Genomic DNA, 24,969 nt, shown 5'->3' on the forward strand with positions numbered 1-24,969 from the left:
TGGTGCGTTCAAAGACACCACAGCACGGTGAGTTCACAAGCGCCTCAAGTCAAGCGACTGTTTGTGGTTAGGTCGCCACACATACGTAGAAAAACTAGTAGCCAAAATATTTTATTCTTTGCTCCATATAAATTTTCTGTTACAATCTTACAGCATCTATAAAAACCTTTATATATATATATATATATATATATATATATATATATATATATATATATATATATATATATATATATATATATATATATATATATATATATATTGTAAAGCACTTAAGAACAGCCAATGGTACATGGCTACAAGCTAAAACAGATCCATTAAAAAGCAAAAATAAGTCTGGCTAATGGTAAAGGCCAAAGAATAATAGTTAATAATAATTAATTTTAAGGGTGGGCAGTGAAGGAGCCTCTATGTGCAGGGCAGGTTATCTGAGCTTCCTGTCACACACACACACACACACACACACACACACACACACACACACACACACACACACACACACACACACATATATATATATATATATATATATATATATATAAGAGATAAGATAAGATAGGCTTTATTGATCTCACAGGAGGTAAAGGTGCATCAGGTATATACAGTGTGTCCATATATATATACAGTGGATCAAAAAATAAGAAAAATAAAATACAAAAAGGAAATAAAGCAGAGATTTAGGATGTCTTATCTTATCTACATTCACGGTGACTATATATACATATGTATTGATGTGCATTAAGGTGGTAATAACAGCAGAAGTCACTTCTTTTCAGGATTATTGCACAGGTTATTGGACAGTGTATTAAATAGAATAGCACATTGGTTATTGCACATTAGTTATTACAGTTATAAATCCCTCACACTCCTGAGCAGGGTGGTTGTCTCTCCATTTCTGAAGCTCGGGTCCTCCACCAGAGGCCTGGGAGCTTGAAGGTTCTTCTTTGGATCTTAGCTGTTCCTATGATTGTGATCTTCTGGACTGAGATGTCTGACGTCTCTCCAGGTATCTGTTGGAGCCACTTCTCCACAGTGGAGGTTACTGCCCTGAGTGCTCTGATGACCATGGGCACTACTGCTGTCTTCACCTTCTAGGTTCTTTCTAGTTCTTCCCTGAGCCACGGGGTTTCTTGTGTTCTTTTTTCCTGATGTTTCCATCACTCAGGATGGCCACATCGATGACAACGTCTGTCCTCTGCTGCTTATCAATAATCACAATGTTGGTTGGCTATTACCATTTTGTCTGTTTGTATCTGGAAGTCCCACAGGATCTTAGCTCTGTCATTCTCCACCACCTTGGGAGGTGAGTGACTCCCATTTTTACCTGGGGGTCTCCTACTGGTATTCTGAACAGATGTTTCTGTACACTATACCAGCTGCTTGGTTATGGCGTTCCATGTATTCCTTCCTTGCTAGTATCCTACACCCTGCTGTGAGATGCTGGATGGTTTCTGGAGCCTCGTTGCACTGCCGGCACCTGGAGTCTCGCCTGGTATGGTAGATGTGGGCCTCTATTGCTCTGATGCTCAATGACAGTGACACAATCTTCATGATTTGGGCTCTGCATGCCACCACATTAGATTTGAAATGACAACTACAACGTAACTGAAGCGCAGACTTTAAGGTTTAATACAAGGGATTGAACAAACATATATGATTTAAACATGTAGTAATTGTAGTTTTTTTTTTTATACAAACGCTCCTCATTTCAGGGGCTCAAAAGTAAATGGACAAATAAACATAACCCTAAGTAAAATGTTACTTTTCAATATTTTGTTGAGAATCCTTTGCAGGCAATGACAGCCTGAAGTCTGGAACCCGTGGACATCACCAAACGCTGCGTTTTCTCCTTAGTGATGCTTTAACAGGCTTTTACTGCAGCTGTCTTCAGTTGTTGCTTGTTTGTGAGTCTTTCTGCCTTAAGTTTTGTCTTGAGCAAATGAAATGCACGCTCAATTGGATTGAGATCTGGTGATTGATGTCCATTGAAGAATATTCCACTTCTTTGCTTTAAAAAACTCTTGGGTTTGCTTTTGCAGTATGTTTTGGATCATTGTCCATCTGGACTGAGAGAGGCGCCGTCCAATCAACTTTGCTGCATTTGGCTGAATCTGAGCAGAAAGTATTTCCCTATACACTTCAGAATTCATGCGACTGCTTCTGTCTTTTGGCACGTCATCAATAAACACAAGTGAACCAGTGCCTTTGGAAGCCATGGATGCCCATGCTATCACACTGCCTCCACCATGTTTTACAGAAGATCTGTTGTGCTTTGGATCATGAGCTGTTCCAATTCTTCTCCAAACCTTCTTCTTCCCATCATTCTGGTACAGGTTGGTCTGAGTCTCATCTGTCCATAGAATGCTGTTCCTGAACTGGGCTGTCTTCTTCAGGTGTTTTTTTGTCAAGTCAATTCTGGCCTTTCTGTTTTTGAGGCTGATCAATGGTTTGTACCTTGTGGTGAATTGTTGTATTTACTCTCATGAAGTCCTCTCTTTATGGTAGACTTAGATACTGATAGACCTACTTCCTGGAGAGTGTTCTTCACTTTGCGTGGATGTTGTGAATGGATTATTCTTCTGCGATCATCCACCACTCTTCAGGCCTCTTTGAGTTCCCAAGTTCACCAGTGCTCTCTTTTTTTCTCAGAATGAACCAAACAGCTGATTTGGCCTCTCCTAACATTTCTGCTATCTCTCTGATGGTTTTCTTCTTTTTTCAGCCTCAGGAGGATCTGTTTCACCTCCGTTGAGAGCTCCTTTGGCCGCATGTTGTGTGTTCACAGCAACAGCATCCTAATGCAAATGCCACACCTGGAATCAACTCCAGACCATTAAACTGCTTAATTGACGACAGGTTAACGAGGGAAGAGCCCATGCAGTCTTATTATTTATTTTGCAGTCTTCTGAGTCGATTGTCCAATTACTTTTGGTCCCTTGAAAAAGAGGTAGCCACATATTAAAGAGCTGTAATTCCTAAACCCTTGCTCCAATTTAGATGTGAATACTCTCAAATTACAGCTGAGAGTCTGTACTTTATAATTTACTTTGTAAATAACAAAACAAAAGTCTTTTTATGTTAGGTCAAACTTACTCTCTGGTGGTGTTAGTTGCATATAGGACACATTGTACTATAATGGCGCCATTAAAAAATATATCTTAATGGGATCATAAATGTCACTATGATTTTTAAAAATTATTTGAACATGATTTGCAAAGTTTTTTAATAGCCTCAATGGCTATGTACATTCCAGTGTAAATGTTAAAGCGTTACTAAATAAACTCTCAATAGAGGCTGTTGTCTAAATGTTGCCTGTAGGCAACCATTTAAGAACAATTTCTTTGAAATGTATCATTGAGTCATTCATTATAATTTTGCTTTGATCTTCACAGATTAATGAAGATAAATTTGATGTGGGTTGCAGAAGAGTAAAGGTCAGGCTATAATTGTACGCTGCAACCAATAGAATATTATCAGAGTGAACTTTGTCTTTTGAGACAATAAATTCAGATTAATCCTATAAATTTCTAAGGAAGAGTGCAGAAACCCCCTTATCTATCTATCTATCTGTCTGTCTGTGTGTGTGTGTGTGTGTGTGTGTGTGTGTGTGTGTGTGTGTGTGTGTGCTGTTCTTAAGACACATGTCTGTATACTTTTACCTGTCTCCTGGGATGTATTCTTGGAGTTTGTCATCTCCATTACTACTTAATTTCAATTAATCATTTTTATGTTCAGCTGGAAGAGGGATTTCTACCCTCTTCCTCATTAAAAAGCATACAATGAGGCCAAAGTTGGTTTGTATGTTTTGTTGAATGGAGTAAAATGTTTAAAAATCCAAAGCTAAACCTTCAGTTAAAACTTCAGTTTTTCAAAGTAAAATAAAATCCTTAACCTAACTGCTCCGACATCAAATTTTAAAGATCAAAACTAAACTACGATAAGCGACACGCCTTTGAGGTTTATATAGATATATAGCTAATCATTCTCTCCCTTTTATCACCTCTTTCTTTCACCTTTTCTCCTTTTTTATTTTCTTGTTTTTCTTTTCCTCTTCTACTTTCTCATTGTAGTGTCCATATCACATGAAATACTCCCTGCATAAATTATAATAAAACTATTTACATGTATAAATCAAGCGGAGCACTATGGCGAAAGCAGTACTGCTCTACTTGTGAAAGTAAAATCTTTTGGGCTCTTTTTGGCATTAAGACAACAATTCTTATTACCACACTGCCAGACAGGACACTATTAAAAAAAAGAAAAAAAAGATATATACCTAAACACCCACTAATAAAACGTAATTCTTCCATAACGTTACTATAATTGCTTATTGTCATGATATATGCAATTTTCCATCATGGCAGGCTACATACATATTTACACATTTTGTATCATTAAGTTAGCAAAAAAAGGCATTAAACTACAAACATTCATATTTACTTCATCAGTAATGGGAATACATTTTATTCCAGACGGAAAATGGTTCAGGAAATGTTTTCAGACAAAGTTATTTCCAAGGAAAATGTTAAATATCATAATTAAAATGGTTTAAATATGGCATAATGAATGTCATGATGGATCATGGTACTGTTTTTGAATCTGTATGGTCTTTCCTGATTTTTAAATCATCACAGACTCAAAGGATATATTGTTGAGATGTGACGGGACATTTGCTGTTTGTTGTGTTTGTCATTGTGTTCTGAGCATTAAACTTTTTCTTTTTTCCATGGTGGATTAATTGCACAACAAACTATTTCATTGAACTTTAAAAACAAGAATTTGAAGCAAGCGTTTACATTTAGAGTGGGTTTCCATCTAATCCACACAGGGCCAAAAGAAAGAATCACATCTACAATTCATATGTGTGCATGATGAACCACAACTAATATTTGGTGAAATTGCTCTTGGCACGTTGCATTCATGCACCGTTTGGCTGCAAAGACTTTGTCCAGTCTTATCAGAAAATGGATTCTGGGACTTGCAGTTATGATTTGAACAGTGGATGAGCTCTCATGCTCTGCTGCGTGTGGGAATGAAACTGACCTATTCACATTTCTCAGCGGCAGGAGTCGCAGGAGTGTGAGGCAATAAATGTGTCGTTTATTTATTTTTTTAGTGCACACAACTGTGCTGGATCGTCAAAATTAGGTCGGAATAGAAAGCTGCCCCTTGGGCCCCAGTTTCCCCCCCTTGCACCCCCAGAACCATATGGTCAGATGTTCCAGTGTTGTACAGTACTCACAGTCAATAATACAAAATATAATAACATGCATCTTTTTTGCACTAGACTAAAAGCACATAGTACTCTGAAATTTATCAAATAACTCATTACAGTGTTGATTTACAGCGCATCCCAATGAGGATCCATTTTCAGTTCAGAGTTGACTATTCTGTTCTAATTTCAGGTACCCCCTTTTCTGCTTAGCGAAAATCTTTTTGTACCAACTGATGAGGTTCTTTGGGGAACATAAAGTCTTGGAAGTATTCTAGTTATGGTTAAAGCTCATCACAGTGGATGCTTCTTTGAAGGGTGGTGGGTGGTCATTACCAGGTCAGCCCTTCGATGGTTTAGCTCCTCTTTTTCCTGTGGAAGCTCTTAAGGCAGTGAGTCTTCCTCAGCTGACGTACCTGTGGAGTACCACAAGTATCCTTTATTGGACCTTTCCCATTTTATTGTATTAGCTGCCCCTAGGTGCTTTTTTCCAGAGACACGCCATTTCTTATAAAAAAAATTATTCAAATGAGTGTTAGGTGGGTTTACATTGAAACTAATTAGTGAGTGTCATAGCAATCCTTGAGCGCCTCATTGACATTAGGAGTTGGTCATAAGTCCTGTTGTTTAATCCGAGCAGCACCAGGGGGCCCTCTTAAATTGAAATCTCCTCCCTAACAAACCTGAGATCAAAAATGGACCCCAATCTGGAAGTTGACAGTCAAGTAAACTCTGTGGTAAGATCTTCATTTTTTTTCACGTGGAAGTTTCCGTCAAAAATCAAACCTTGTCTGTCCTCAAGCAACTTGAAGGCTGCAATTCAGGCTTTTATCACCTCTAACCTGGATTGCTGAAATGTTCTCCTTTTTTTGAATTAGCCAGGCTTCCATACCTTGGCTTTAATTTCCAAATCTATTCTCTTTATAAACTCACTCCTTTGTGTTTGTCTGTGTGGCTACACACCCAGTCACAATCTCATTCAGATCAGTCGACCAAATTCTGTCGGTGTTTCCAAAGAGGCGATGTAAACTGAAAAGGGGTCAGAAATCTTCCTGATGCAGCTCTTAAACTGGGGTCTCTTTAGGCCGGCGCCTTCAGGGCCTCCTCTTAAATTTTGCTTGAAAAAAAAAACCTTTTACTCTCTAAGCTGTGACCAGATTTTACTTCATTGTTTTCGCTTGTGTCACGTTTGTTACTGTTAACATTTGATGACTTTATGTCTGTGTTTAGTTGGACCTTTTATTGTTCATGTGTTTGTGATTTAATATGATTTTTATTGTACTGTACTGTGTTCAGCTTCACTGCTGTTGTGCTTTATAAATAAAGTGGCGTAGTATCCGCTATTGTACATAAGAGCAGGCTTGAGCCTTTTATGTATCTTTATTCCAAAGTTAAGAATTTTCAGGGCTTTAACCCACTTGTCATTTCAGAATTCCAGACTTTTTCAAACTTAAATAAAAAAAATTGCTTTTATATCATCATTCCAAAGGTTTTTATCTTAAACGCACTGAATAGCTGTAGGTCTTAACTGTAGGAAATCATGATGTACCGGTGTGTTATTAGTGCCATTTCACTACTTTTGTGGCATTTGGACTCACTCAGATCCCCTATATTTCAAACTCTATAACTTGTGGACTTACATCAGAAACTTCCTAGAACAAATGCAGATTTATAAAACATAGTTTGTGAACTTTATAACCTTCATTACATTTTCACAGGAAACAGTTGTACCTGGATTTCAAGTGGGGAAATTGTCTTTTAAAACTTTTGTAAGGGAATGCATGTAGTCAGTAGGTGAAAAGTCACAACACAGAGGGTAAAATGTTAAAATCATTGCGCAATAAAGCATGTAATTTAAATATAAATCAATGTAACAATTCCTGTTTTATGTAGTTGCTTCTTTTGTCCTTTGGAAATTGAAAAAGAAAAAAAAGTTGACAATCAAGCTTCTCTCTTCTAGCTGTCTTTGCAGAACACCTCAATTACAAAAAGCAAACTTCACTCTTTTCGAGACCGTGCAGGATTTTGGTAGTTTACAAAAGCATTTGTGAAATGTACTTTCAAGTTCCACACAAAGGTCAAGACACAGCCAACCTTTACAAACACTTTTATTTTGATCCTCTAGGATTCCCAAAAATGAGAAGCTCACAAACAACATTTCCTTGGTGAGACTGAACAAGGCAGTGACACATGTAGCTCACTGTTTTTAGCATCAAAAGAACATTGTCTTACCTGCACCAGTCTAAAAACGCACCGAGACGGATCAGAACTTTACGTGTAAAAAGATTTTTCTGAGCCTCTAAAACACGACGGCGTAGAACAGCAATAAATATAGCTATTTCCTTTGTTGATAAAAAATAAATAAATAAACGTGAGCATGAACTTGAAGACAGTAAATCATGGTGACCTGCCTAAAATAAGAACCCTTCCTTCAATTCTCCAATATAAACGAAAGCAGGCCACAAAATCTCATGCTTTATTTACATTCAGAAATTACGATAAGTGATGGAAACACTTAAAAGACCCCGGAAAACTGCTGCTGCAGGTGTGCAGTGCTGCTTCAACACAGGCGGATCCTGCAACTGGGACTTTCACAAACTGTTGTCAGCAGCCACTTTCTGTTTCATTCATTGCTGATATTCATTTTTAAAAAAAGCCTCAGAACAAACTCTAATTAGTTTTCTTATTAATTGATAAAGGTAAACACTGATTTTTGCTGATTAAACTTTCCAGGACGTTTAGGCGTATATTTGGTGCAGGAACAAACCTGGTTGGTTCTGATGAGCTGCAACATATAGCGCCGCCATACCAGACGTAACGCTCTAGTCGTTATGGTTCAGGTTTGGTCTTTTAGTTTGGGGAAATATCTTGATTAAAGTTGCTTTGAACCTTTTCACATATCACCATGTTGCAACCACAAAAATTAAACTGATATTATTGACATTGTTTGTGATGAACCTAAAGAAGGTAGTGCATGATTATGAAGAGAAAATCATTTGCAAATTAAAATCCAAGAGGTGCCCGCCTCAGTAATACTTGCACCTCTTTTGGCAATTACAGCTGTAAACCCTTTGGTGTATCCACTATCTTTTACATCGAGATTCTCAGTTGGATTTAGGTCTGGACTTTGACTGGGCAGTTCTTTTGCAGCTCTGGCTGGATGTTTGAGGTCTTTATCCAGCTTTAGGATGAACCTCAGGCCCAGAGTCAAGTCTTTTACATCCTCTGACAGTTTTTTTTATCTTTACTGATCCTGGATTTAGCTCCATCCAATTTCCCGTTAACTCACCAGCTTTTCGGTCTCTACTGATGAAAACCTCCCTCTCTAACCATGGAGATGGTGTGTTCAGGGTGATGGGAAATTTTAGCTTTCCTCAGCAAGTAGTGTTTTGCATGTAGGCCTTGTACCTTTGTCAGTGATCCGTTTAATAAACTAACCAAGCTTCATACAGTCATTTTCAATAAATTAGAATATGTATTTCTAAGAGGCTTGTTTGTCAGATAAAAAACAACAACCTTTAAGCCGGTGTTAAACATACTTTTCGTTACATTTCTGAATAAAAAAATGTTGCTTTTAATATGCCTGATGCAATATTCTAATCTTGTTTTTATTAGCTGGAGATGAAAAAAAAAGAATTATTAACAGAAATAAAGGCTTTAAAACAGTATGTGTTAATTAGCAAATATAACTTTACATTTCCAGAACTTTTATCTGTCTACTGTGTTTCTAGATCTTCTTTATGCTGTTTGTTCACTAATGTTCTCAAACAGACATCTAAGGCCTTCACAAGAATGTTGTAATTATACCGAGATTAAATGACACACAATGGGGCTTTATTTTCTAATCAGTGACTTCTAAAAAGCAATTGGTTACACTGGATTTTACTTCAGGGTATCAGATTAACTAGGATACGACCCAAACCGTGTCAAAAAGCCTGCATCGTTTTCCTTCTACTTCTCAACAATGCACCTTTTATTTTGGTTAATCACACAAAATCCCAATAAAACACATTGAAGTTTGTGGTTGTAAGGTGACAAAATATGAAAAAGTTCAAATGAATTAATATTTTTGCAAGGCACAGTAGATCATAGTGTTTTCATCAGTGCGGTAATTGAAAAGGATTTAATCTTAAAATAAAAGTTAGTCTAATCTGATTTTGGACAAGGTGCACAAAAATGTAGGATCAACCTTTTAACCACAAAATCCACACATTTCTGTTAAATATGAAAAGGAAAAGCAAGAAAATGCAGTAGTTATTAAATTGAGTTAATCTCCAGAAGCCAATAAAAATATGTAGCAACAGGATTTTTGCCATTTTTAAGATAAAACAAACGTCAGGAACAGAAAGAAATATTCAGCATAAAGGATACTGCTTTTTTTGTTTGGCTATTAAGATTTTTATCAACATTTTTATACTTTAATCAATTATATTCAGGACCAAAACTTGTTCTGCTGCTGTTTTGTGGGTCAGAATGCCCAAGAATTGAAGAAACTCCTTTCATGGCCTTTAGTAGCTAACAAAATCTAAATCAAATTTAAAATATATATATATTTTTACAATATTTTGTGTGGTAACTTTCACAGCTAAAAGAGCAGGAATGAGCTGCAGCTGCATTGTTGCAATAGAATAAAAATGTCACAATGGAATCAAATCAGCGAACTTTTGGCTTTTTTTTTTTAGTTTGGTAATTCTCAGGATTTTATTTATGCAAGTATTTTTTTTTAATATCCTCAACAGTTAGGTCACAACTGCAGAGTGAAACAATTAGATGATAGTTTTCGCAACGACATTCCATTAAAAAAACCCTTTCAGACAGACGATCTGAGTGTAGGCGGCTACAAATCAGCCTTTTCATTTACTACAACATTTCCTCACTGATGAATTGCTGTGGCTTTCAAAACAACAGACAAAAAAACATCCATCACACAGCCCTTCCCTTTCCTGATAATCAGCCCCAAAACATAAGAGCACATTTAATGTTACTTAAGACATAGAAGATATGAACCCTCTAAAACAAAACATGGAAATGTCTGAATTGTTGCTTTAAGATCACAGGTGATAAAAAAAAAGGCGCACACTGCAACAGAAATGTGACTGACATATTGACACCGTGCAGCGCTGAAGCCTGAATACTAAATCATTCGTTTTAGAAACTGTACACATGGATATAACTCATGCTTTATGGGAGCTGATGCTGGATGGAAGCTGGTTCGAACAAAACCAAAAAGTCTCGAAGCTCCTCGGAGCATCCAGCACAGTCCCAGCATGCACTGCAGCTCGCAGGCAGCTAACGCAAACAGGCCCTGCGTTTTGTGTAGCCCTGCAGCCCCCCCCCCATCCCTTTCCCCCAGGTGAATCGGAGATGCTGTGCATATTCTCTGCAGGTGCAGCAGGTGTGGTTATGGCTGAAAGAGCGGATTACAAGTGAACGCAGACAGCTCTCCCTGCTGGTTGGACGCTGGCACTGCAGCTGCTCAAAAGCCTGAGTAGAAAATGGCTGTGCATCAGCTACAGCTGTATCTCGATAAATCAGAAAATTATCAAAGCCTGAACTTATTTCAGAAACTCAATTTAAAAATGAAACTCATACTGCATAGATTCATTATAAGCGGAGTGATATATTCCAAGCAACTTTTTCTGGTAAATTTCATGACTTGTGGCTTACAGCTAATGAAAACCCAAAGTTCGGTTTCTCTGAAAATTTGAATACTACTGCATGAAACAAAGGATTTTTAATATACAAATGTTGTGTTATGGGCAAAGCAATAATGAACTAAACTGCTGATATGACAGTTGTTCAGCAGAGACTCTCCACAAGGAGGTTGAGTCGGAAAATGTCAATAGTAAAACAATAAAAACAAAATATAAAGCTGGCTGTGATGTATCCAAGCCTGTTAATGGGAAGTTGAGGGGAAGGAACTATCTTGGAAGAAAAAGCTGCAATGGGGAATCAGTTCTTCTGAACCAGATGCAGAAATATCCAGGACATGGACAACAACTCCCCCATATCTTGTCCTAAACGCTTCCAGAGAAGCATTTTACCTTTAATAATGAGAAAAAAAGCTTGGACTTCTGCAGAGGAACCTAAAGTTAGATACGTTTTTGATTAAAGCAAATCTTCCGTTTCATTTGGAATCGGTTTGATGTAATATTAGGGAGGCAAGTAGTCCAAGATGCTTGAGGTCCAATGTGATGTTTCCATGAATAGTGATGATTTAAGGAGCCTTAGCATCTTCTGCTGTGGGTCCCAATCTTTTTTTAACAGACCCTTGGTCATAGTCACCAAGTCATCCTCCAAGATATTTTAGATTACTTCATGCACTAATTTTTCATGCTTTCTTCTAGGAAGAGATGCTGATGTTATTTTCCAGCAAGACTAAGCACCTGCCCACACAGCCAAAAGTACCAAAACCTGCTTTACTGACCTGTTATCACTGCTTGATTGGCGAGCAAACTGCTCTGACCTAAACCCCACAGAGAATCCACGGAGGACCATACAGACAAGGTGAAGGCCACTATTAAAACAATCTGGGCTTCATTAACACATTAGCACTGCCACAGGTTGTCGGCCTCCACGTCACGCTGAACTGATGCCGTCGTCGATGCAAAAGGAGACCTGACCAAGTACCTAAAAAATGGACGTACGGTTCTGTCGGCTATTTCTGTGTAAAAACAAAAATCCTTTCCTACCCAGTTTTTCCTTCCTCTCAACTTTCCATTAATATGCAAATAATTAAATGACCTCTCATTAGCTGTAAGCCAGAATCTGCAAAAATGATATATACCACTCTGTCTACAATAACTCTGTGAGTTTCAACTTTTGAATTAAATCACTGAAATAAATTCTTTCAATGATAATTTACTTTATTGAGATACACCTTTATGCTATGAGGTGTCTATGGCTACTAAATCATATCCAGACTACTCTACCTACATCTTTGACATATTTTCATTCCTTCACTTTCATTTTTTTTCACTTCTTCATATTCGTTGTTCTTCTCATGCATCTTTCACAACATTCTCAGTCCCAATCCAAATAAAATCATGCTAATAGGTTTCAGCATTGGGAAGCTTTCTAATGCAACTGATTAAACTTGTGTAACCTGCCAAGAATAACCTTTCTGACCTGTGGTAGGCTTTACTAAATATTTCATAATCAAACAAACAAAAACAAAATCACATGATTATCGTTCAGCCCTTTTGGGACTAGCAAGTAGTTTTCTGCGTTTGCTCCTAATGCATCGTCACGATAGTGTACTGAATATATTGCAAATATACTCTCATATATCCTACAATATAAGCAGGTGCATTATATACTGTACAATACATTCTGGATAACATGTTTCCTCTACCGTATTTGATCATATGCTCGTACATAGAAGGGAGCAGGTTCAACGACGACAGATGCCTGGAAAATACTTAAAAAATATCTACATTCAGGGTCTGCCCGGTGAGTGTCGGCTTGAAAATGAACGGTATACACAGGAGGTTACAGGTGTTGGGTATGGCACAGGCAGGGGAATGATTGAACAGCCCTGGAGAGAAATTTGGACACTCTCGGTTTTTTTTCTTTTATGTCTAAGTAGTATAAGCCCTACGACAAGCTGTGCTGGATGCAGGCATGCGTATCACAGCAGGGGGAAAAAAAAAAACAAAAAAAAAAAACATTTGGCCGAGAAAGAGAACTGAAGCACATCACTGGACAGAAGCAACAGCAAACTGGGATAAAAAGATATTTTCAAGTAGAGCGAAAAAAAAAAAAAACCTCTCTCTTTCTCTTCTTGCGTGAGATGCAGTTTTGTAGCTGCACGACAGGAGCACCGCGCGCCTCTGCAGGATGATGGCGAAACAACGAGCAGCCGCGTTGTTTCGTTCCAGCGTACGCTGCAGCAACACCGATTGAACTTCACACACACCCCCTTACCGCAGCTAAAAAGCTGGGATTCCCGACCCGTGTATGGAATGTGCACACGTCGTGAGGATGTGGCATAAACGGAAACAAGGAGCTGCAATCTAGAGGCCCCAACAGCTTCGTGATGCTTGAAGAGTCTATTACAGCGCTTTACGTCAGAGTGGCGGTGACAGTTCGACTAAAATCCAACCTTTAGTCATCTATAATGTGATGACAAAGTGTGTAAACATGTTTGGTCCCTAACAGAGTGAAAGAGCGAGAGAAAAACAAAATGTGTGAGAATGTGGCTGGAGAGGTGCCCTGAAAGAAGAAAAGTGGGGGGAGAAAGGAAAGGATGCTGGATGTAGGTCCCTGTGGTGTTCCATTTGATCTGGAAGCAGCCCTTTTTAAGGAGCCGTGCCATCTGCAGCTGCTGCATCCAGCATTCGCTCTCAAAGACACCTCCTCTCTGCACATCTCTGACCTCACAGCTGTCTTCCCCCCCCACCTCCTGCACCAACATCCTCGCCGGATCGGCACCTCCTCGGTTACACGAGAAGACTGGGGTGCCGGGTGGGGCGTCATGGTTGCGCGAGGGCGTGGGGGTAAGGCCCTCACCCCTGCTCCCCCTTCAAGCAGAGCTCCGAACCCTCCTGGATCTCAAATAAAAGCCTTCGCTGGGAGACGGCCAGCCGCTGGCAGTGCGACATCATGCCGCTCCCGGCGCCCCCGCCACGCTTCACTTCTTGACGGCTTGTCTGTAGCTGTGTCTCTGGCCTTCCTGTCGGTGTTTGCTGCTGCATCCGCTGGCTTTGCTGCTATTTCCCCTGCTGCTGCTGGCCTGACTGGCCTGACTGGCCAGGCTGCTGTCCTGCAGCGTGGGGCTGGAGTGCGCCCTCTGCAGGCTGCTGTCCTCTAGGAGCAGGGACTCAAACACAGACAGGTCCTCCTCGCCGCTTCGGATCTTGGCCCGCAGCAGCATGATGTATGTCCCGTACCGGGTTTTCTGTGAAAGTTTGAAAGAGAAAAACTTAAAGTGATTTTTTTCAGTTTTTTTCTCTGATGATCCAAACTGGTGTTAATTTGAAGCGATGGTACTAGTGGGCTACCGAACAGCCACACCTAGAGTCTGTTTAAAAGTATTCATACTCATTGATGTGTTTTCAAATTTGCAACATTAAAAGAAAAAAAAAAGACTTTTATGTGATAGACCTACACTGGATAGAACATAGTTGTGAATATGAAGGACATTTATACTTGATTTAAAAAAATCACTAATTAAATTTGAAAAGCCTTCCATCCATGCACCTTTACTCTAATAGCCCTAATAATTATTTTGTAGTTGTATCAGAACATGTGGAAGGAGGAGAAGTCTAGTTAGATGACACTAAAAATTATCTTTTTGCCCTAAGTGGAAAACGGTGTAAAATGTTTACATTAGCCTAACACACCATGAACATGGTAAACCATGGTGGAGGCAGCATCATGATGTGATGCGTTTCATCTACAGGGAGATGGAAATGCAACCGATTGCCACAAGTAGACACATAATTGGTATAATACATGACTGTCCATCTAAACTTTCTAGAGGGGCAACATTTATCCGAGAAGCTGCCAGTATTACGGTGGCCCAGTCAGTCCAAATGCATGTTGCACTTCTGTTGCGCTGTTTTTGTAAAGGTTTTAGAAGAATCGTGCATAATTTTCTTTCTGTTTTATATGCAATATATGCTGCCCTATCGCATAAAATTCCTTTAAAATACATAAAAAAATTGCAGTTGAGACAAGAAAATATGTGCTAAGATAATAATCTAGGAATATAAATACTTCCTTTAACCCACTTAAAAAAAAGAAAGTAAACTTTTCCTTTGATAGCCTTGACTGCATGACTTTAAATAGTCCTCTCTGGAACATTTCCTACCTCAAAGTCCAGATACTCGTCCCGCAGGCGGTACTCTTCCAGCTCCCGGCCTTTGACTTTGCGGTCAGGAGGAAAAGAGCGCAGCTCGGCGAGTTCAGTGGAGATGTGTCTGAACCGAGATTCATGGGATCTGATCTGCTCCTCCTAAAAGCGCAGGGTGAAGACAAAACAAAACGTTTCGGGTGTAAAGGCAAACAGAACCATCTGCTCGTTCACATTCAGATAGTTCTGGTATAATTATCTCACCATTTTTTGAATGACTGAAAAACTTAATTTAAGATAAAATCTATGAAAATGTTTAACTTCAGCAGAATCTGAATAAAACTTGAATTGTTTGTGGACTAAAAAGCAAGTGCAGCCATAAGAAACCTCTTCAGCTAGACTTTGGACTCTTGAGCAACGGAGAACTGAATCAATGTATTTTCTGTTAAAGATGATTAGATTAGCAGCAGAAATGCTTTTTACCATGCATTTAACCTCACGTCAAAAAGCCTGTTTTGTAAGTATTACGATAAGGGGTTGCTAAAGCTGGTCAGGTGAAACTAGTTTTGTCAGTTCCCAAATAATCAGGTGACAAATTGAACATACCAAAAAAAATTATGTTTTATGATTCTTTGATGAAATACTGATGTTCTATAACTAGGTTAAAATTCAGTGAGATCAATTTATATAAGATCGGTTTGTGGTGTTGAGTCTTAATTTTTGTGCATGAGGATCTTTGAGAAAGTTCGCTTTAGTTTTCCCATCACTGAAACACGTCCTTGCAGAGGTTAATGCAACTCTGGACTTTTTTTTTTCAGTCTCAATCCCCGTCATGGACAGATTGCACACTTCCTCTTGCTGACTAAGTACTGCTCTGAGAATAGACAGAGGCACAGATGGACTCATGGACATCAAGTACGCTCTCTTTCAGTTTTGGATTATAAGTAGAAAAGACATACTAAAAATGAGACACTCCAGATTCCACATTGTCTAGTGGACAAGGATTAAAGATGAAAACGCTCTCTGTGAAAACTGTGTGTACTCTTCCTGCTGCCATTGGATTCAGGTGGGAAAATAGACGCTTCATTAGTGTAAATACCTCTACACATAGAAAAGGCCTTGGTTCTCTTTGGAGCCAGGATGCAGGTGTTAGCTCAACATGGTAAGACATCAGCAATGACCCCCAGAGAAGCAATTTCAACAACAAAAGGCTTTTATGTGGAAAATATTTGAAACTGTCTTTAGGGAATTCTTGAGATTTTAAAATATTTATTTCCAAGAAAAATGATGTCTGTGATAGCATTACTGTCTGGTGAAATAAGTGAGCTAATATCATCAGGCCTGGATGTCAAAGTGAGTTCTTTGACCTTAAGATCCCTGGTAACATTTTTAATATGCTCTAGAAAACAGCATTTCTGAGAGAATGACAGACGCTAAACTAAAGGGTTTTGCTCTTGTTGGCGAGTCGGGATTGCATTTGATCCTCTCAAAAATCTAAAATTCAAAATTTAGAATACCGAGAACGATCAAACCTGAACTGGATAACTGTATCCTTTAACCCCTAGTTTCCAATCTTATCAGTAGTGAACAATTCAGCAGCTTTCTCCAAAAGGCCAGGCTTTGCAATGTTCAGAAAAATTGCAATGAAATCCGAAAGAGCTCCATCTCATTCTGCAGACTGCAGTCGGCACTCTTCAAGTTAAAGTGGATGACAGGATAGTTATAAAAACACTAAACTAATATGACCTAATTTGGGAGAAATTAAAAATGACCCATCCATTTAAAAAGTAAATGGCGATAAAACTTCGAATTGCAAAGTAGAATCTGAACGAAACACAAGATTTTCCTCTTTCAACATTTAAAATGTTTGCTCCTTCCACTAAGACCAGTCTATTGCAAATTTGTTGAATAAAATCACAACATTAAACACTGAACTTTTCTGTGACATTAAACATGAAACAGTTAAATTGTTAAAACAATGAATACTTTAGTTGTAGTTCTACCTGCCAGGCTGATGAGATTCAAACGGCTGATAAAGTTAACGGTACCTCGGAAAGTTTTGACATCGTTCCTGGTAGCAGCGGACGGCTGAACTTCTTCTGGGAGCCGATAGCTGCTGGGAAGGGAGGAGACGAGAACATGGCCGCCACTGTGTTTATACGCGTGATCCAAGACTGCATCTGCTCAGCGTTTCTGTAATGGATAAATCACAAAGTACTTATTAAAACAAAATGGTCACAAGCCCATTAGTACAAACTGCTTCCACTCTGTGGTATTTTATACCGACATCCCCACTTGGCTGGGCAACAGCATCAAAGGGATTATAAATTATCAGAAATTGCAGCGCTGCTGTTGACAAAGAACTGGTTTTCGAGCCAATTAACACATGAGAGAACAGGCTCTGTTTTACACAAACAGACCCATTAAGTCCTTGTGAGGAATATCAGCTCGATTCAGACAGCCTTGCTTTGAAATCCCAGGAGGGACGGAGAGAAGATGGAGATGGTGAGACAAAGAGAGAGACCCAGGGAGAAGTTCTGTTATCTGGGACAAATACAAGCTGTAAACTGGAGCACATAGCCTGTCCTCCTGGGGCTGAAACATGTGGCCAATCATGTGCCACTTCCTGGATCCTGCTGAGTACACCTCCACCTTCACGGCATGGGTAATTTAGCATGTGTGTCCAACAATAATCCAACTGAATTCTGGTAGTTGCCAGATTAGGCCATATATTTTATGATCTATCTTAGATTCTCAACCCTACTTTAATCTGAGAGGTGAAACAAACATGGAGATAAACAAGATTCCAAACTGGTCTTGTTTCAGCACTAGAATTGCCATAGAAGAAGGGCTGAAGGGGCGTTTCTTGGTCTGAAATGTATCTGCTTCTCACTAACATGCACATTAATGACCAAATAAAATTCTGCAGATTACAACTATGTTGGGTACAATGGGAAACTATCTTAAAAAGGTGACACACAGGACATGTCCAAAATATTTGGAGGAAAAAAAGGAAACTTGTGCAACCTTACAAAGAAATAGACATAAGTAGATACCCTTGCAAACAAAAACATTTATCCAAAAGGTGATCTGTCCTATTTCTGACATGGTTGTGTTAAATCTTCATTGATTTTAAGGTTCAATCTGAGTGTTAGAAGGCCTTTTGGGGGAAGAGTCACCACAATTTATGAGCCAATCAGACATGGACTTAGGGTGAAGATACATCATGTTAGACCATCAATGGGAAATCAATTCTTCCTGTTTTGTTAAAATACCTATAAAACAATGTCAACAATCTTCTTAAGCCAAAATACCATGCCATGAAGGTGGCAGTTCTCGCATTGCTATTTATAAATCATGTAATCATTCCATTTAATAAAAGACATGTTCACATTTAAGAATCGTTTTTAAAGTTATGACCAATTACTGATTATTTGAAAACCTTTTGAATTTCTATAAGGACGTTCACAGGAATTCAGACAAAACCCCTTGACCGCAATGACTGAAGTCATATAGTCCAGACATTTTGAGACCTAGGGACACAATTTGTACGTGTGAGAAGCTTGTTTGTGATCAAGAATCCAGCAAGGTCAAATCTGAGATGTTTGCACCTCATTTTCCAAACTGTCATCCATTGAACACAGCTGGGACTCGAAGGGACCTCTTTTATTTGGAAAATGCTAAAAGTGTACGATTTCTAACAGTTTAATTTGTCTCAAAAATTTCTTTATGAAGGAGTCTTGAACGCAGGTTCAACAGCAGTTTTGCAAACGTCCTACAACAGATTGCTTAACACCCCACCTCCCCTCTCATAGATCATTGGGGAGTCTGGGATTACATGAATGATGCTTGGCTCTAACCTGAAAGACCAGATGGTTTATTACACGGAACCATCTGGGAAGAAGTCGTTGGACTGTGATTGGAAAATGGTGGGAAAAAAAGTTGGCAGATGATTAGATTTGGTCATTGCTGTCAGTTCCATGACATCGGTATATTAACATCTTGCTTAGCCACTCAAGGTTTAAAACAAAAATGGACAAAAAAATCACGTGGGATAAAAAAATAAATAAATAAAACTAGTCAAGTTTTCTGTTTGGAGCTGGACCAAAACATAGACAGGAACAAGGAGTGAGCATAGTAAGGATCTAAAAATAGAAAACTTACAGGAGTAGTCCAAGGAAAACAGGACATAAAGCACAAACAGAGAATCAGGCGGTGTAAGGGTCCAGTCAACAATGACAATGAATGAGCTTAAATACTGAGGGAAGAGTGGAGAATGACACTCAATGTAGGTGAGATAATCAGGTGAGCCATTATGGCAGAAGGAAAATAGAGGTACTGAGGAAGGGAGACTAATTAACATGAATGGGGCTGAACTAAAACACAAAGGAAATTCCAACCCAATGGGAAAGACTACCAGAGATCTAAGAGAAATAAACTTAAATGTACAAAGAGCAGAACACAAGAATAAACTAATAAACTAAACACAAAGGAGTGACCTAATATGCCAACACCTTTCTAGCAATAATGAACACAAACAAAATTAACTGACTACAGCAAGACTTTTAAAACTTAATGAATAACAAGTAAATATTGAAAACACAAAAGAAAACCAAACACCTGTTGGATCATAACATAAATTATGTTTTATTCAGGGTACAGATATCTGAAACCATAAGTTTACTTGAAACCAGTTTGTAGTTACAGTCTAGTCCAAAACCTTTAAACCTTGGCTGCAGCCACAAATGTTGGTGTTACAGTACCACTATGCTCAATGATTTCAAACTGGCATGGTTCCCATTCCCATCTGCTCACCCAGCAATCCTACTTCATTCTGGAGGACATTAAAAAACATTACAAGCTATAGAAGCGGTCTCCCCACAGTGTGATGACCCCCTGTCTCACTGATGACCTTCCCAGCTTCTTCTTCAGGTTTGAAGACCAACCATTCATAGATCACCCCAAAACAAAAGGATTACATGCACCCTCCATCAACAATCCTAAAACCCGTCCCCTCACCCCTCTGATCCCCTACTTGGACTAGAAATCAGCTAGGAGCATGTGAAACGTGTCTTTTTGAGTCAGAAGTTCAGAAAAGCCCCAGGATTTGATCGTATTCATGCACTGACCAACTGGCCCCCAATCTTCACTCAGATCTTCAAAATGTCTCCAAAGCTGGGTGAGATTACCTCATGCTTGAAAAGCTCCATTATCAACCCGGTAGCCAAGAAATGCAACACCAAGGGCTTTAATGACAGCAGACCTGTTGCCATTCAAGCATCCGAAGGAGATCACACCACACCCCACCCCCCGGATCAGCTTGTCCACTGATGCGGGTAGGACCACCTGGAGTCTAACCCGCTTGTAAGTGTTGCGATGTCGGTAGACTTCCGGAGAACTTCCGCCACGCTGCAACAACACTGTCTGCTGTGGATCACTTCTGATTCGAAGGAATCACCCTTTCTCAGGATCTGAGACAGTCTTCAAACATAGATATTAGGAAGAAGACCCAGCAGAGACATTACTTCCTGCAGCAATTCAAGAAATACAACCTTAATTTTCTACACTGCAATTGTTCAGTCCTGTGTTTGTCCACCACTGTGTGGTTTGGCTCATCCCTAAAACCGGACAGGTTCAAACTCCAACAAACAATTAGGGCTACAGAGAAGATCATCCCAGGTGACGTTCCCTCCTTTCAGGACTTGTAAAAGTTTGAGGTCAGGAAGACTTCCAACATTTCTGCAGACCACGCACATCCGGCACCCAAACTGTTTAGACGTTTACCCTTAGGTCGGTGCTACAGTCCATATATTCATCCTTTGTTTCAGAACTGACCCTTAATGCTATAAAACTTAAAGCTTACCGTCCCAATTAAAGTCCCAGTACAGATTGGAAAACTCCACATTTACACTGATGGCAGGACAGGAAAGGCTTATCTCCATGTTTTGTTTTTCTGATGGTAACTAAAAAGCATGTCACCAGTGCCCAAAATATATTAAGACATCATCAGTCAGACCCCCCGATCCCCACAAGAACTTGTTTGGGCTTGAATGTCCAGTGGCTGTAAAAGAAAGCAAGCATCTGTCCATTCAGTTGTTCTAATAAGAAGATTTGTTGTTTACATATTTTGTGTTCACTCCAGCTCAGTGAGCAACACAAACATGGCATAATGCGACTTACGGTGCCTGGAAGAGGTACACCCTCCAGTCAGCGGTTCGCAGGTAGAAGACGTTGGGTCTCTTGCTGTAGTCTGATGCCTTCATTGCCAGAGAATGATGGATGGACACTGCGTTCTTCAGGTCTTCATCCGAGAGCTGCTTATCAGGCCGGTACTCTCCCTGAGATCACAAGGAATTAATATCCCAAACGTTAACAGGAGTTAACAACTCTATAACATGTGGTTGCTTGGCCCCTCCACTGTGGCTCTTATAAACCAAATCAGGAATGTTGTTAATTATAAAGGCAAAAAAGAAGCTCTAGATAAGTTATATTTTGTAGCAGCAGGGGTGAAAGTGGATCTTTGAATTTAAAAGCGTGCTGACCCCTGGTCTAGCCCATAAACCCCAAACAAAATAAAATGAAGTTTTTGGTTTTAATGTGATTAAATGTGAAATTGTTCCTGGGTTCTGAATATAAGGCTGTACTCATCGCTGCGCTGCATGTGTAAGAAATTATGTCCAAATTGGCATATTACTGGTACTGCAGGGTGCATTACGTTTCTTACCTTTTATAATCCAGCTCAAAGTTGTTCTATTTAGCAGATGCAAAATTTCATAATTTAACAATCACTAAATTAGCAGCTTAATAGTTAAGGAGTTGATTCCAATTTCCTTACCTATTGTAATTAGTAAACAATGTGTGTTGAAAATGATATATAAATTTGAATAAAGTTTCTTGAGAAGGTTTTATTTTATACTATCAATAAGAATTTTAAATCTACGTCTTGTTGGAAACCTTTATGTTCAGTGACATTATGTAATAGTATGTTTCTGGAGACCAAAGCTCAAGCAGGTGCAGTTTTTCTTTCCCTTTGGGAGCAGCAGCAGGCTGTTGTGCTGACAGAGGTCGCCTGTTAATGGAGCCAGGCTCTTTACTCCGGATGGGTCCCCTGCTTGCTGCCAGAAACCTGTCTGCAGGGTCCTTTATGCCATAAGATGTAAATAAGAAGCACTGATCCAAAACCAGCTACTGTGCTATTGGTTGTCCCTGATGCGCTTTTTTTTTTTCCTGACATGAACCACAACATCACCTTATGTTATAAATCTGTCGATGGCATGAAAGTCCAACAGGAAGCTTATGGAGAAGCAGTCAAGTGTTTTTTAACAGGATGAATAATGCATATCAAGCAGTGGCTGGTGCAAACTGTCTCTCATCGCACCTTTTAGACTATTTACATGAAACATGGGAACATATACATTCTAAACACTGTGTATATCAATGAAAGAGTCTTACTTTTTGGAGATACAGAATTAGCCCTTTAAGGATGGCATAGAAAGTCTTCCAGCCTCTTTTCCCTCTCGGTGCTTTAAAGACACAAAAAACATAGAAATGAATTGTCAAATGACACAAATATAAGGGGAAAGGCAGATAATCTTCATATTTAATAAACATGTTCACACAGTTATAGTCACTTCATATATATGCACATGCCCTTTAAATATGTACACTTAAAAAGATAGTTGATTTGTATTTAAAAGAATACGTAGCATATAGAGCTGAAGTATTCAGCTACAACCTTTTCATATTTTGTGTTACAACCATAAACTTCAATATATTTTGTTATGATTTTATGTAATAAAACCAACACAAGCCAGTGCATAATTATGAGGTGAAAGGAAAATTACACGTGGTCTTTTTTTTTTTTTTTTTTTTACAAATTAAAACCAGACCATCTTTGGAACATTTATGACTCTGCTCCCGTAAATGTATATTGTTACGGGTTAGTGCTCTGACCACCATGTTTATAGCGGATTTCTTATGGCTTTCCACCATCGGTGGTATTCTTCTTGCCACTCTTGTGTAAATGCTATTTCTATGTGGACTCAATGCATATGCATAGAATACTCTTCAGATTTTTATTTGTGATAAAAACAATCATTCTCCTTCCACTTCATGTTGAACTAAAACCCAGTAAAATACACTAAAACATGTGGTTTGTCACAAAATAAGAAAAAGTTCAAGGGGTATTAATACTTTTGTAAGTTATTGTATATATACCCTAGACAAAATTCAAAACAATAAATTAAATATAAGTAGCATTTATGACCAGTCCAAAAGACTGAATAAAGGAAGTTCTGCAGCAGTGACTTTTTAAGTATAAAGAGAAATTATTGTGGAATAAATATGAACCCTTAGACTCGTACTTCTTTTTCCGTCTGAGTCGGCATGGACCTTTCGAACCAGGAATCCGTTCTTATAGAGCAGCATTCCCGTCGGCTCCGTCCCTTCTGATAGGGGCTTCCCACTGCTGCCAACCCTCTTCATTGGCCTGGAGGTTTCTGAGTCTAGGAGGCTGTCGCCGAGCTCTGAAAATGACTTCCGCAGCTCTTCCTCATCTCTATGGAGACAAAGCACAAAAAAAAAAAAAAAAAAAAATCCATGGTGATTAACACTTACGTGTCCTGTCTCATTAGCAATAAACACATCATCATTCGTCCTGTCCTTTTTGCCTTGCACTGTGTGCTTGTTACACCAGGAACGGGTCAGGACACGAGGTCCTGTGGAGATTTCACATGAGTCAAATCACCGCTCGCTGCCGGTGTCTTAGCAGGGCTTCAGCTCTTCAAGGCATTTATAAAGCTGAAGGGAAGGAATAGATAGTGAACCTGTCTTCAAAGCTATATATATATATATATATATATATATATATATATATATATATATATATATATATATATATATATATATATATATATATATATATTATATATATTATATATATATATATATATATATATATATATAAAGTGTATTAAGTGTGTGTGTGTTTTCCTCTCTCCTTTTTCGAACTCGGTCCAGTCTTTAGGATCAAAACAGAAAAAACAGTGACACCATCCTTCTTGTTCTGGCTTTGAGGTGGAAAACAGGGCCATATTTACCCAGAGGACCAGCTCCTCTCAGCCATACTGACACATCACTCTTCCTTTTCCTGGCTGCAACAGAAGCTGAATCTTTAAACACTCTCAAAGAGTCATTCTAGTTTCTAACAAACCTTCTGAGGTTATGGTTCCACCACAATGTGATAAAAACAGCTTCTAGTCTATCTATTGTGTTTTATTGTGTTTTTGTGTGGGTCATATTCACAATTAGTTGCTCAAAAGTTGTGATATATGATTTTTTTTTATTCAGTCTACATGCTTTTATTTGGCTGTTATTCATGCTGGTATGAAGTAAAATTTTATCAATGGCTTTTTTCATCTCTTAGCGAATTTCTAAACAACTGCAGATAATAACGGCAAACATCTTCGTAAACTCCAACTTAGCGAGATAATCTTGCCAAGGCCTTGTATGAAACCCCACGATCACACTCAGATGAATAGAAACCCAAGAACCACCAAGGCTTAACGCTAGTCTTTAGCTGCTTGAACACCAGCATCCTTATTAACAATGAGTTGGACTTCAACTCTGGGTAAGAACATACAGAGCAAAAAATAAGCAACTTCTCCAAAACCCAATGCTTTACACTTAACTGAAATTTGCAGCAGCATAGACAGACAGACAACTCAAAGGTATGTAGGCTTTCAGATTTATGAACACTGTACCAGCTGTCAAGCACGGTGGTGGAAGCATCATGATGTGGGACTATTTAGATACCAGGAGAACATGCACGTCTTTCTTGTAATAAGGCAAAAGTACGAGATCCTTTCTATGCTCCAGAGATTTACAGACCAGTTTTCTACGTAAATCGTGCAACTTTGCTTCTCTAAAATCTTAAATGTTCAGCTTGTTGATGAGCAATGAA

General features: G+C 38.9%; 1 protein-coding gene across 1 annotated transcript in view; it reads right to left on the reverse strand.

The window, feature by feature from the left end:
* Positions 1-11,474: 11,474 nt before the first annotated feature.
* The window catches only part of LOC105936291 (PH and SEC7 domain-containing protein 1), a gene marked incomplete in the record, with an annotated part of 94,911 nt that continues 81,416 nt past the window's right edge, over positions 11,475-24,969 (reverse strand). The window contains 6 exon segments of the mRNA XM_036142194.1: positions 11,475-14,111; positions 15,027-15,170; positions 17,057-17,201; positions 21,189-21,346; positions 22,461-22,531; positions 23,372-23,565. Coding sequence (XP_035998087.1) covers positions 13,845-14,111; positions 15,027-15,170; positions 17,057-17,201; positions 21,189-21,346; positions 22,461-22,531; positions 23,372-23,565 — 979 coding nt within the window.

The sequence above is a fragment of the Fundulus heteroclitus genome, chromosome 10 (genome assembly GCF_011125445.2).
Source record: "Fundulus heteroclitus isolate FHET01 chromosome 10, MU-UCD_Fhet_4.1, whole genome shotgun sequence".
Taxonomy (NCBI): domain Eukaryota; kingdom Metazoa; phylum Chordata; class Actinopteri; order Cyprinodontiformes; family Fundulidae; genus Fundulus; species Fundulus heteroclitus.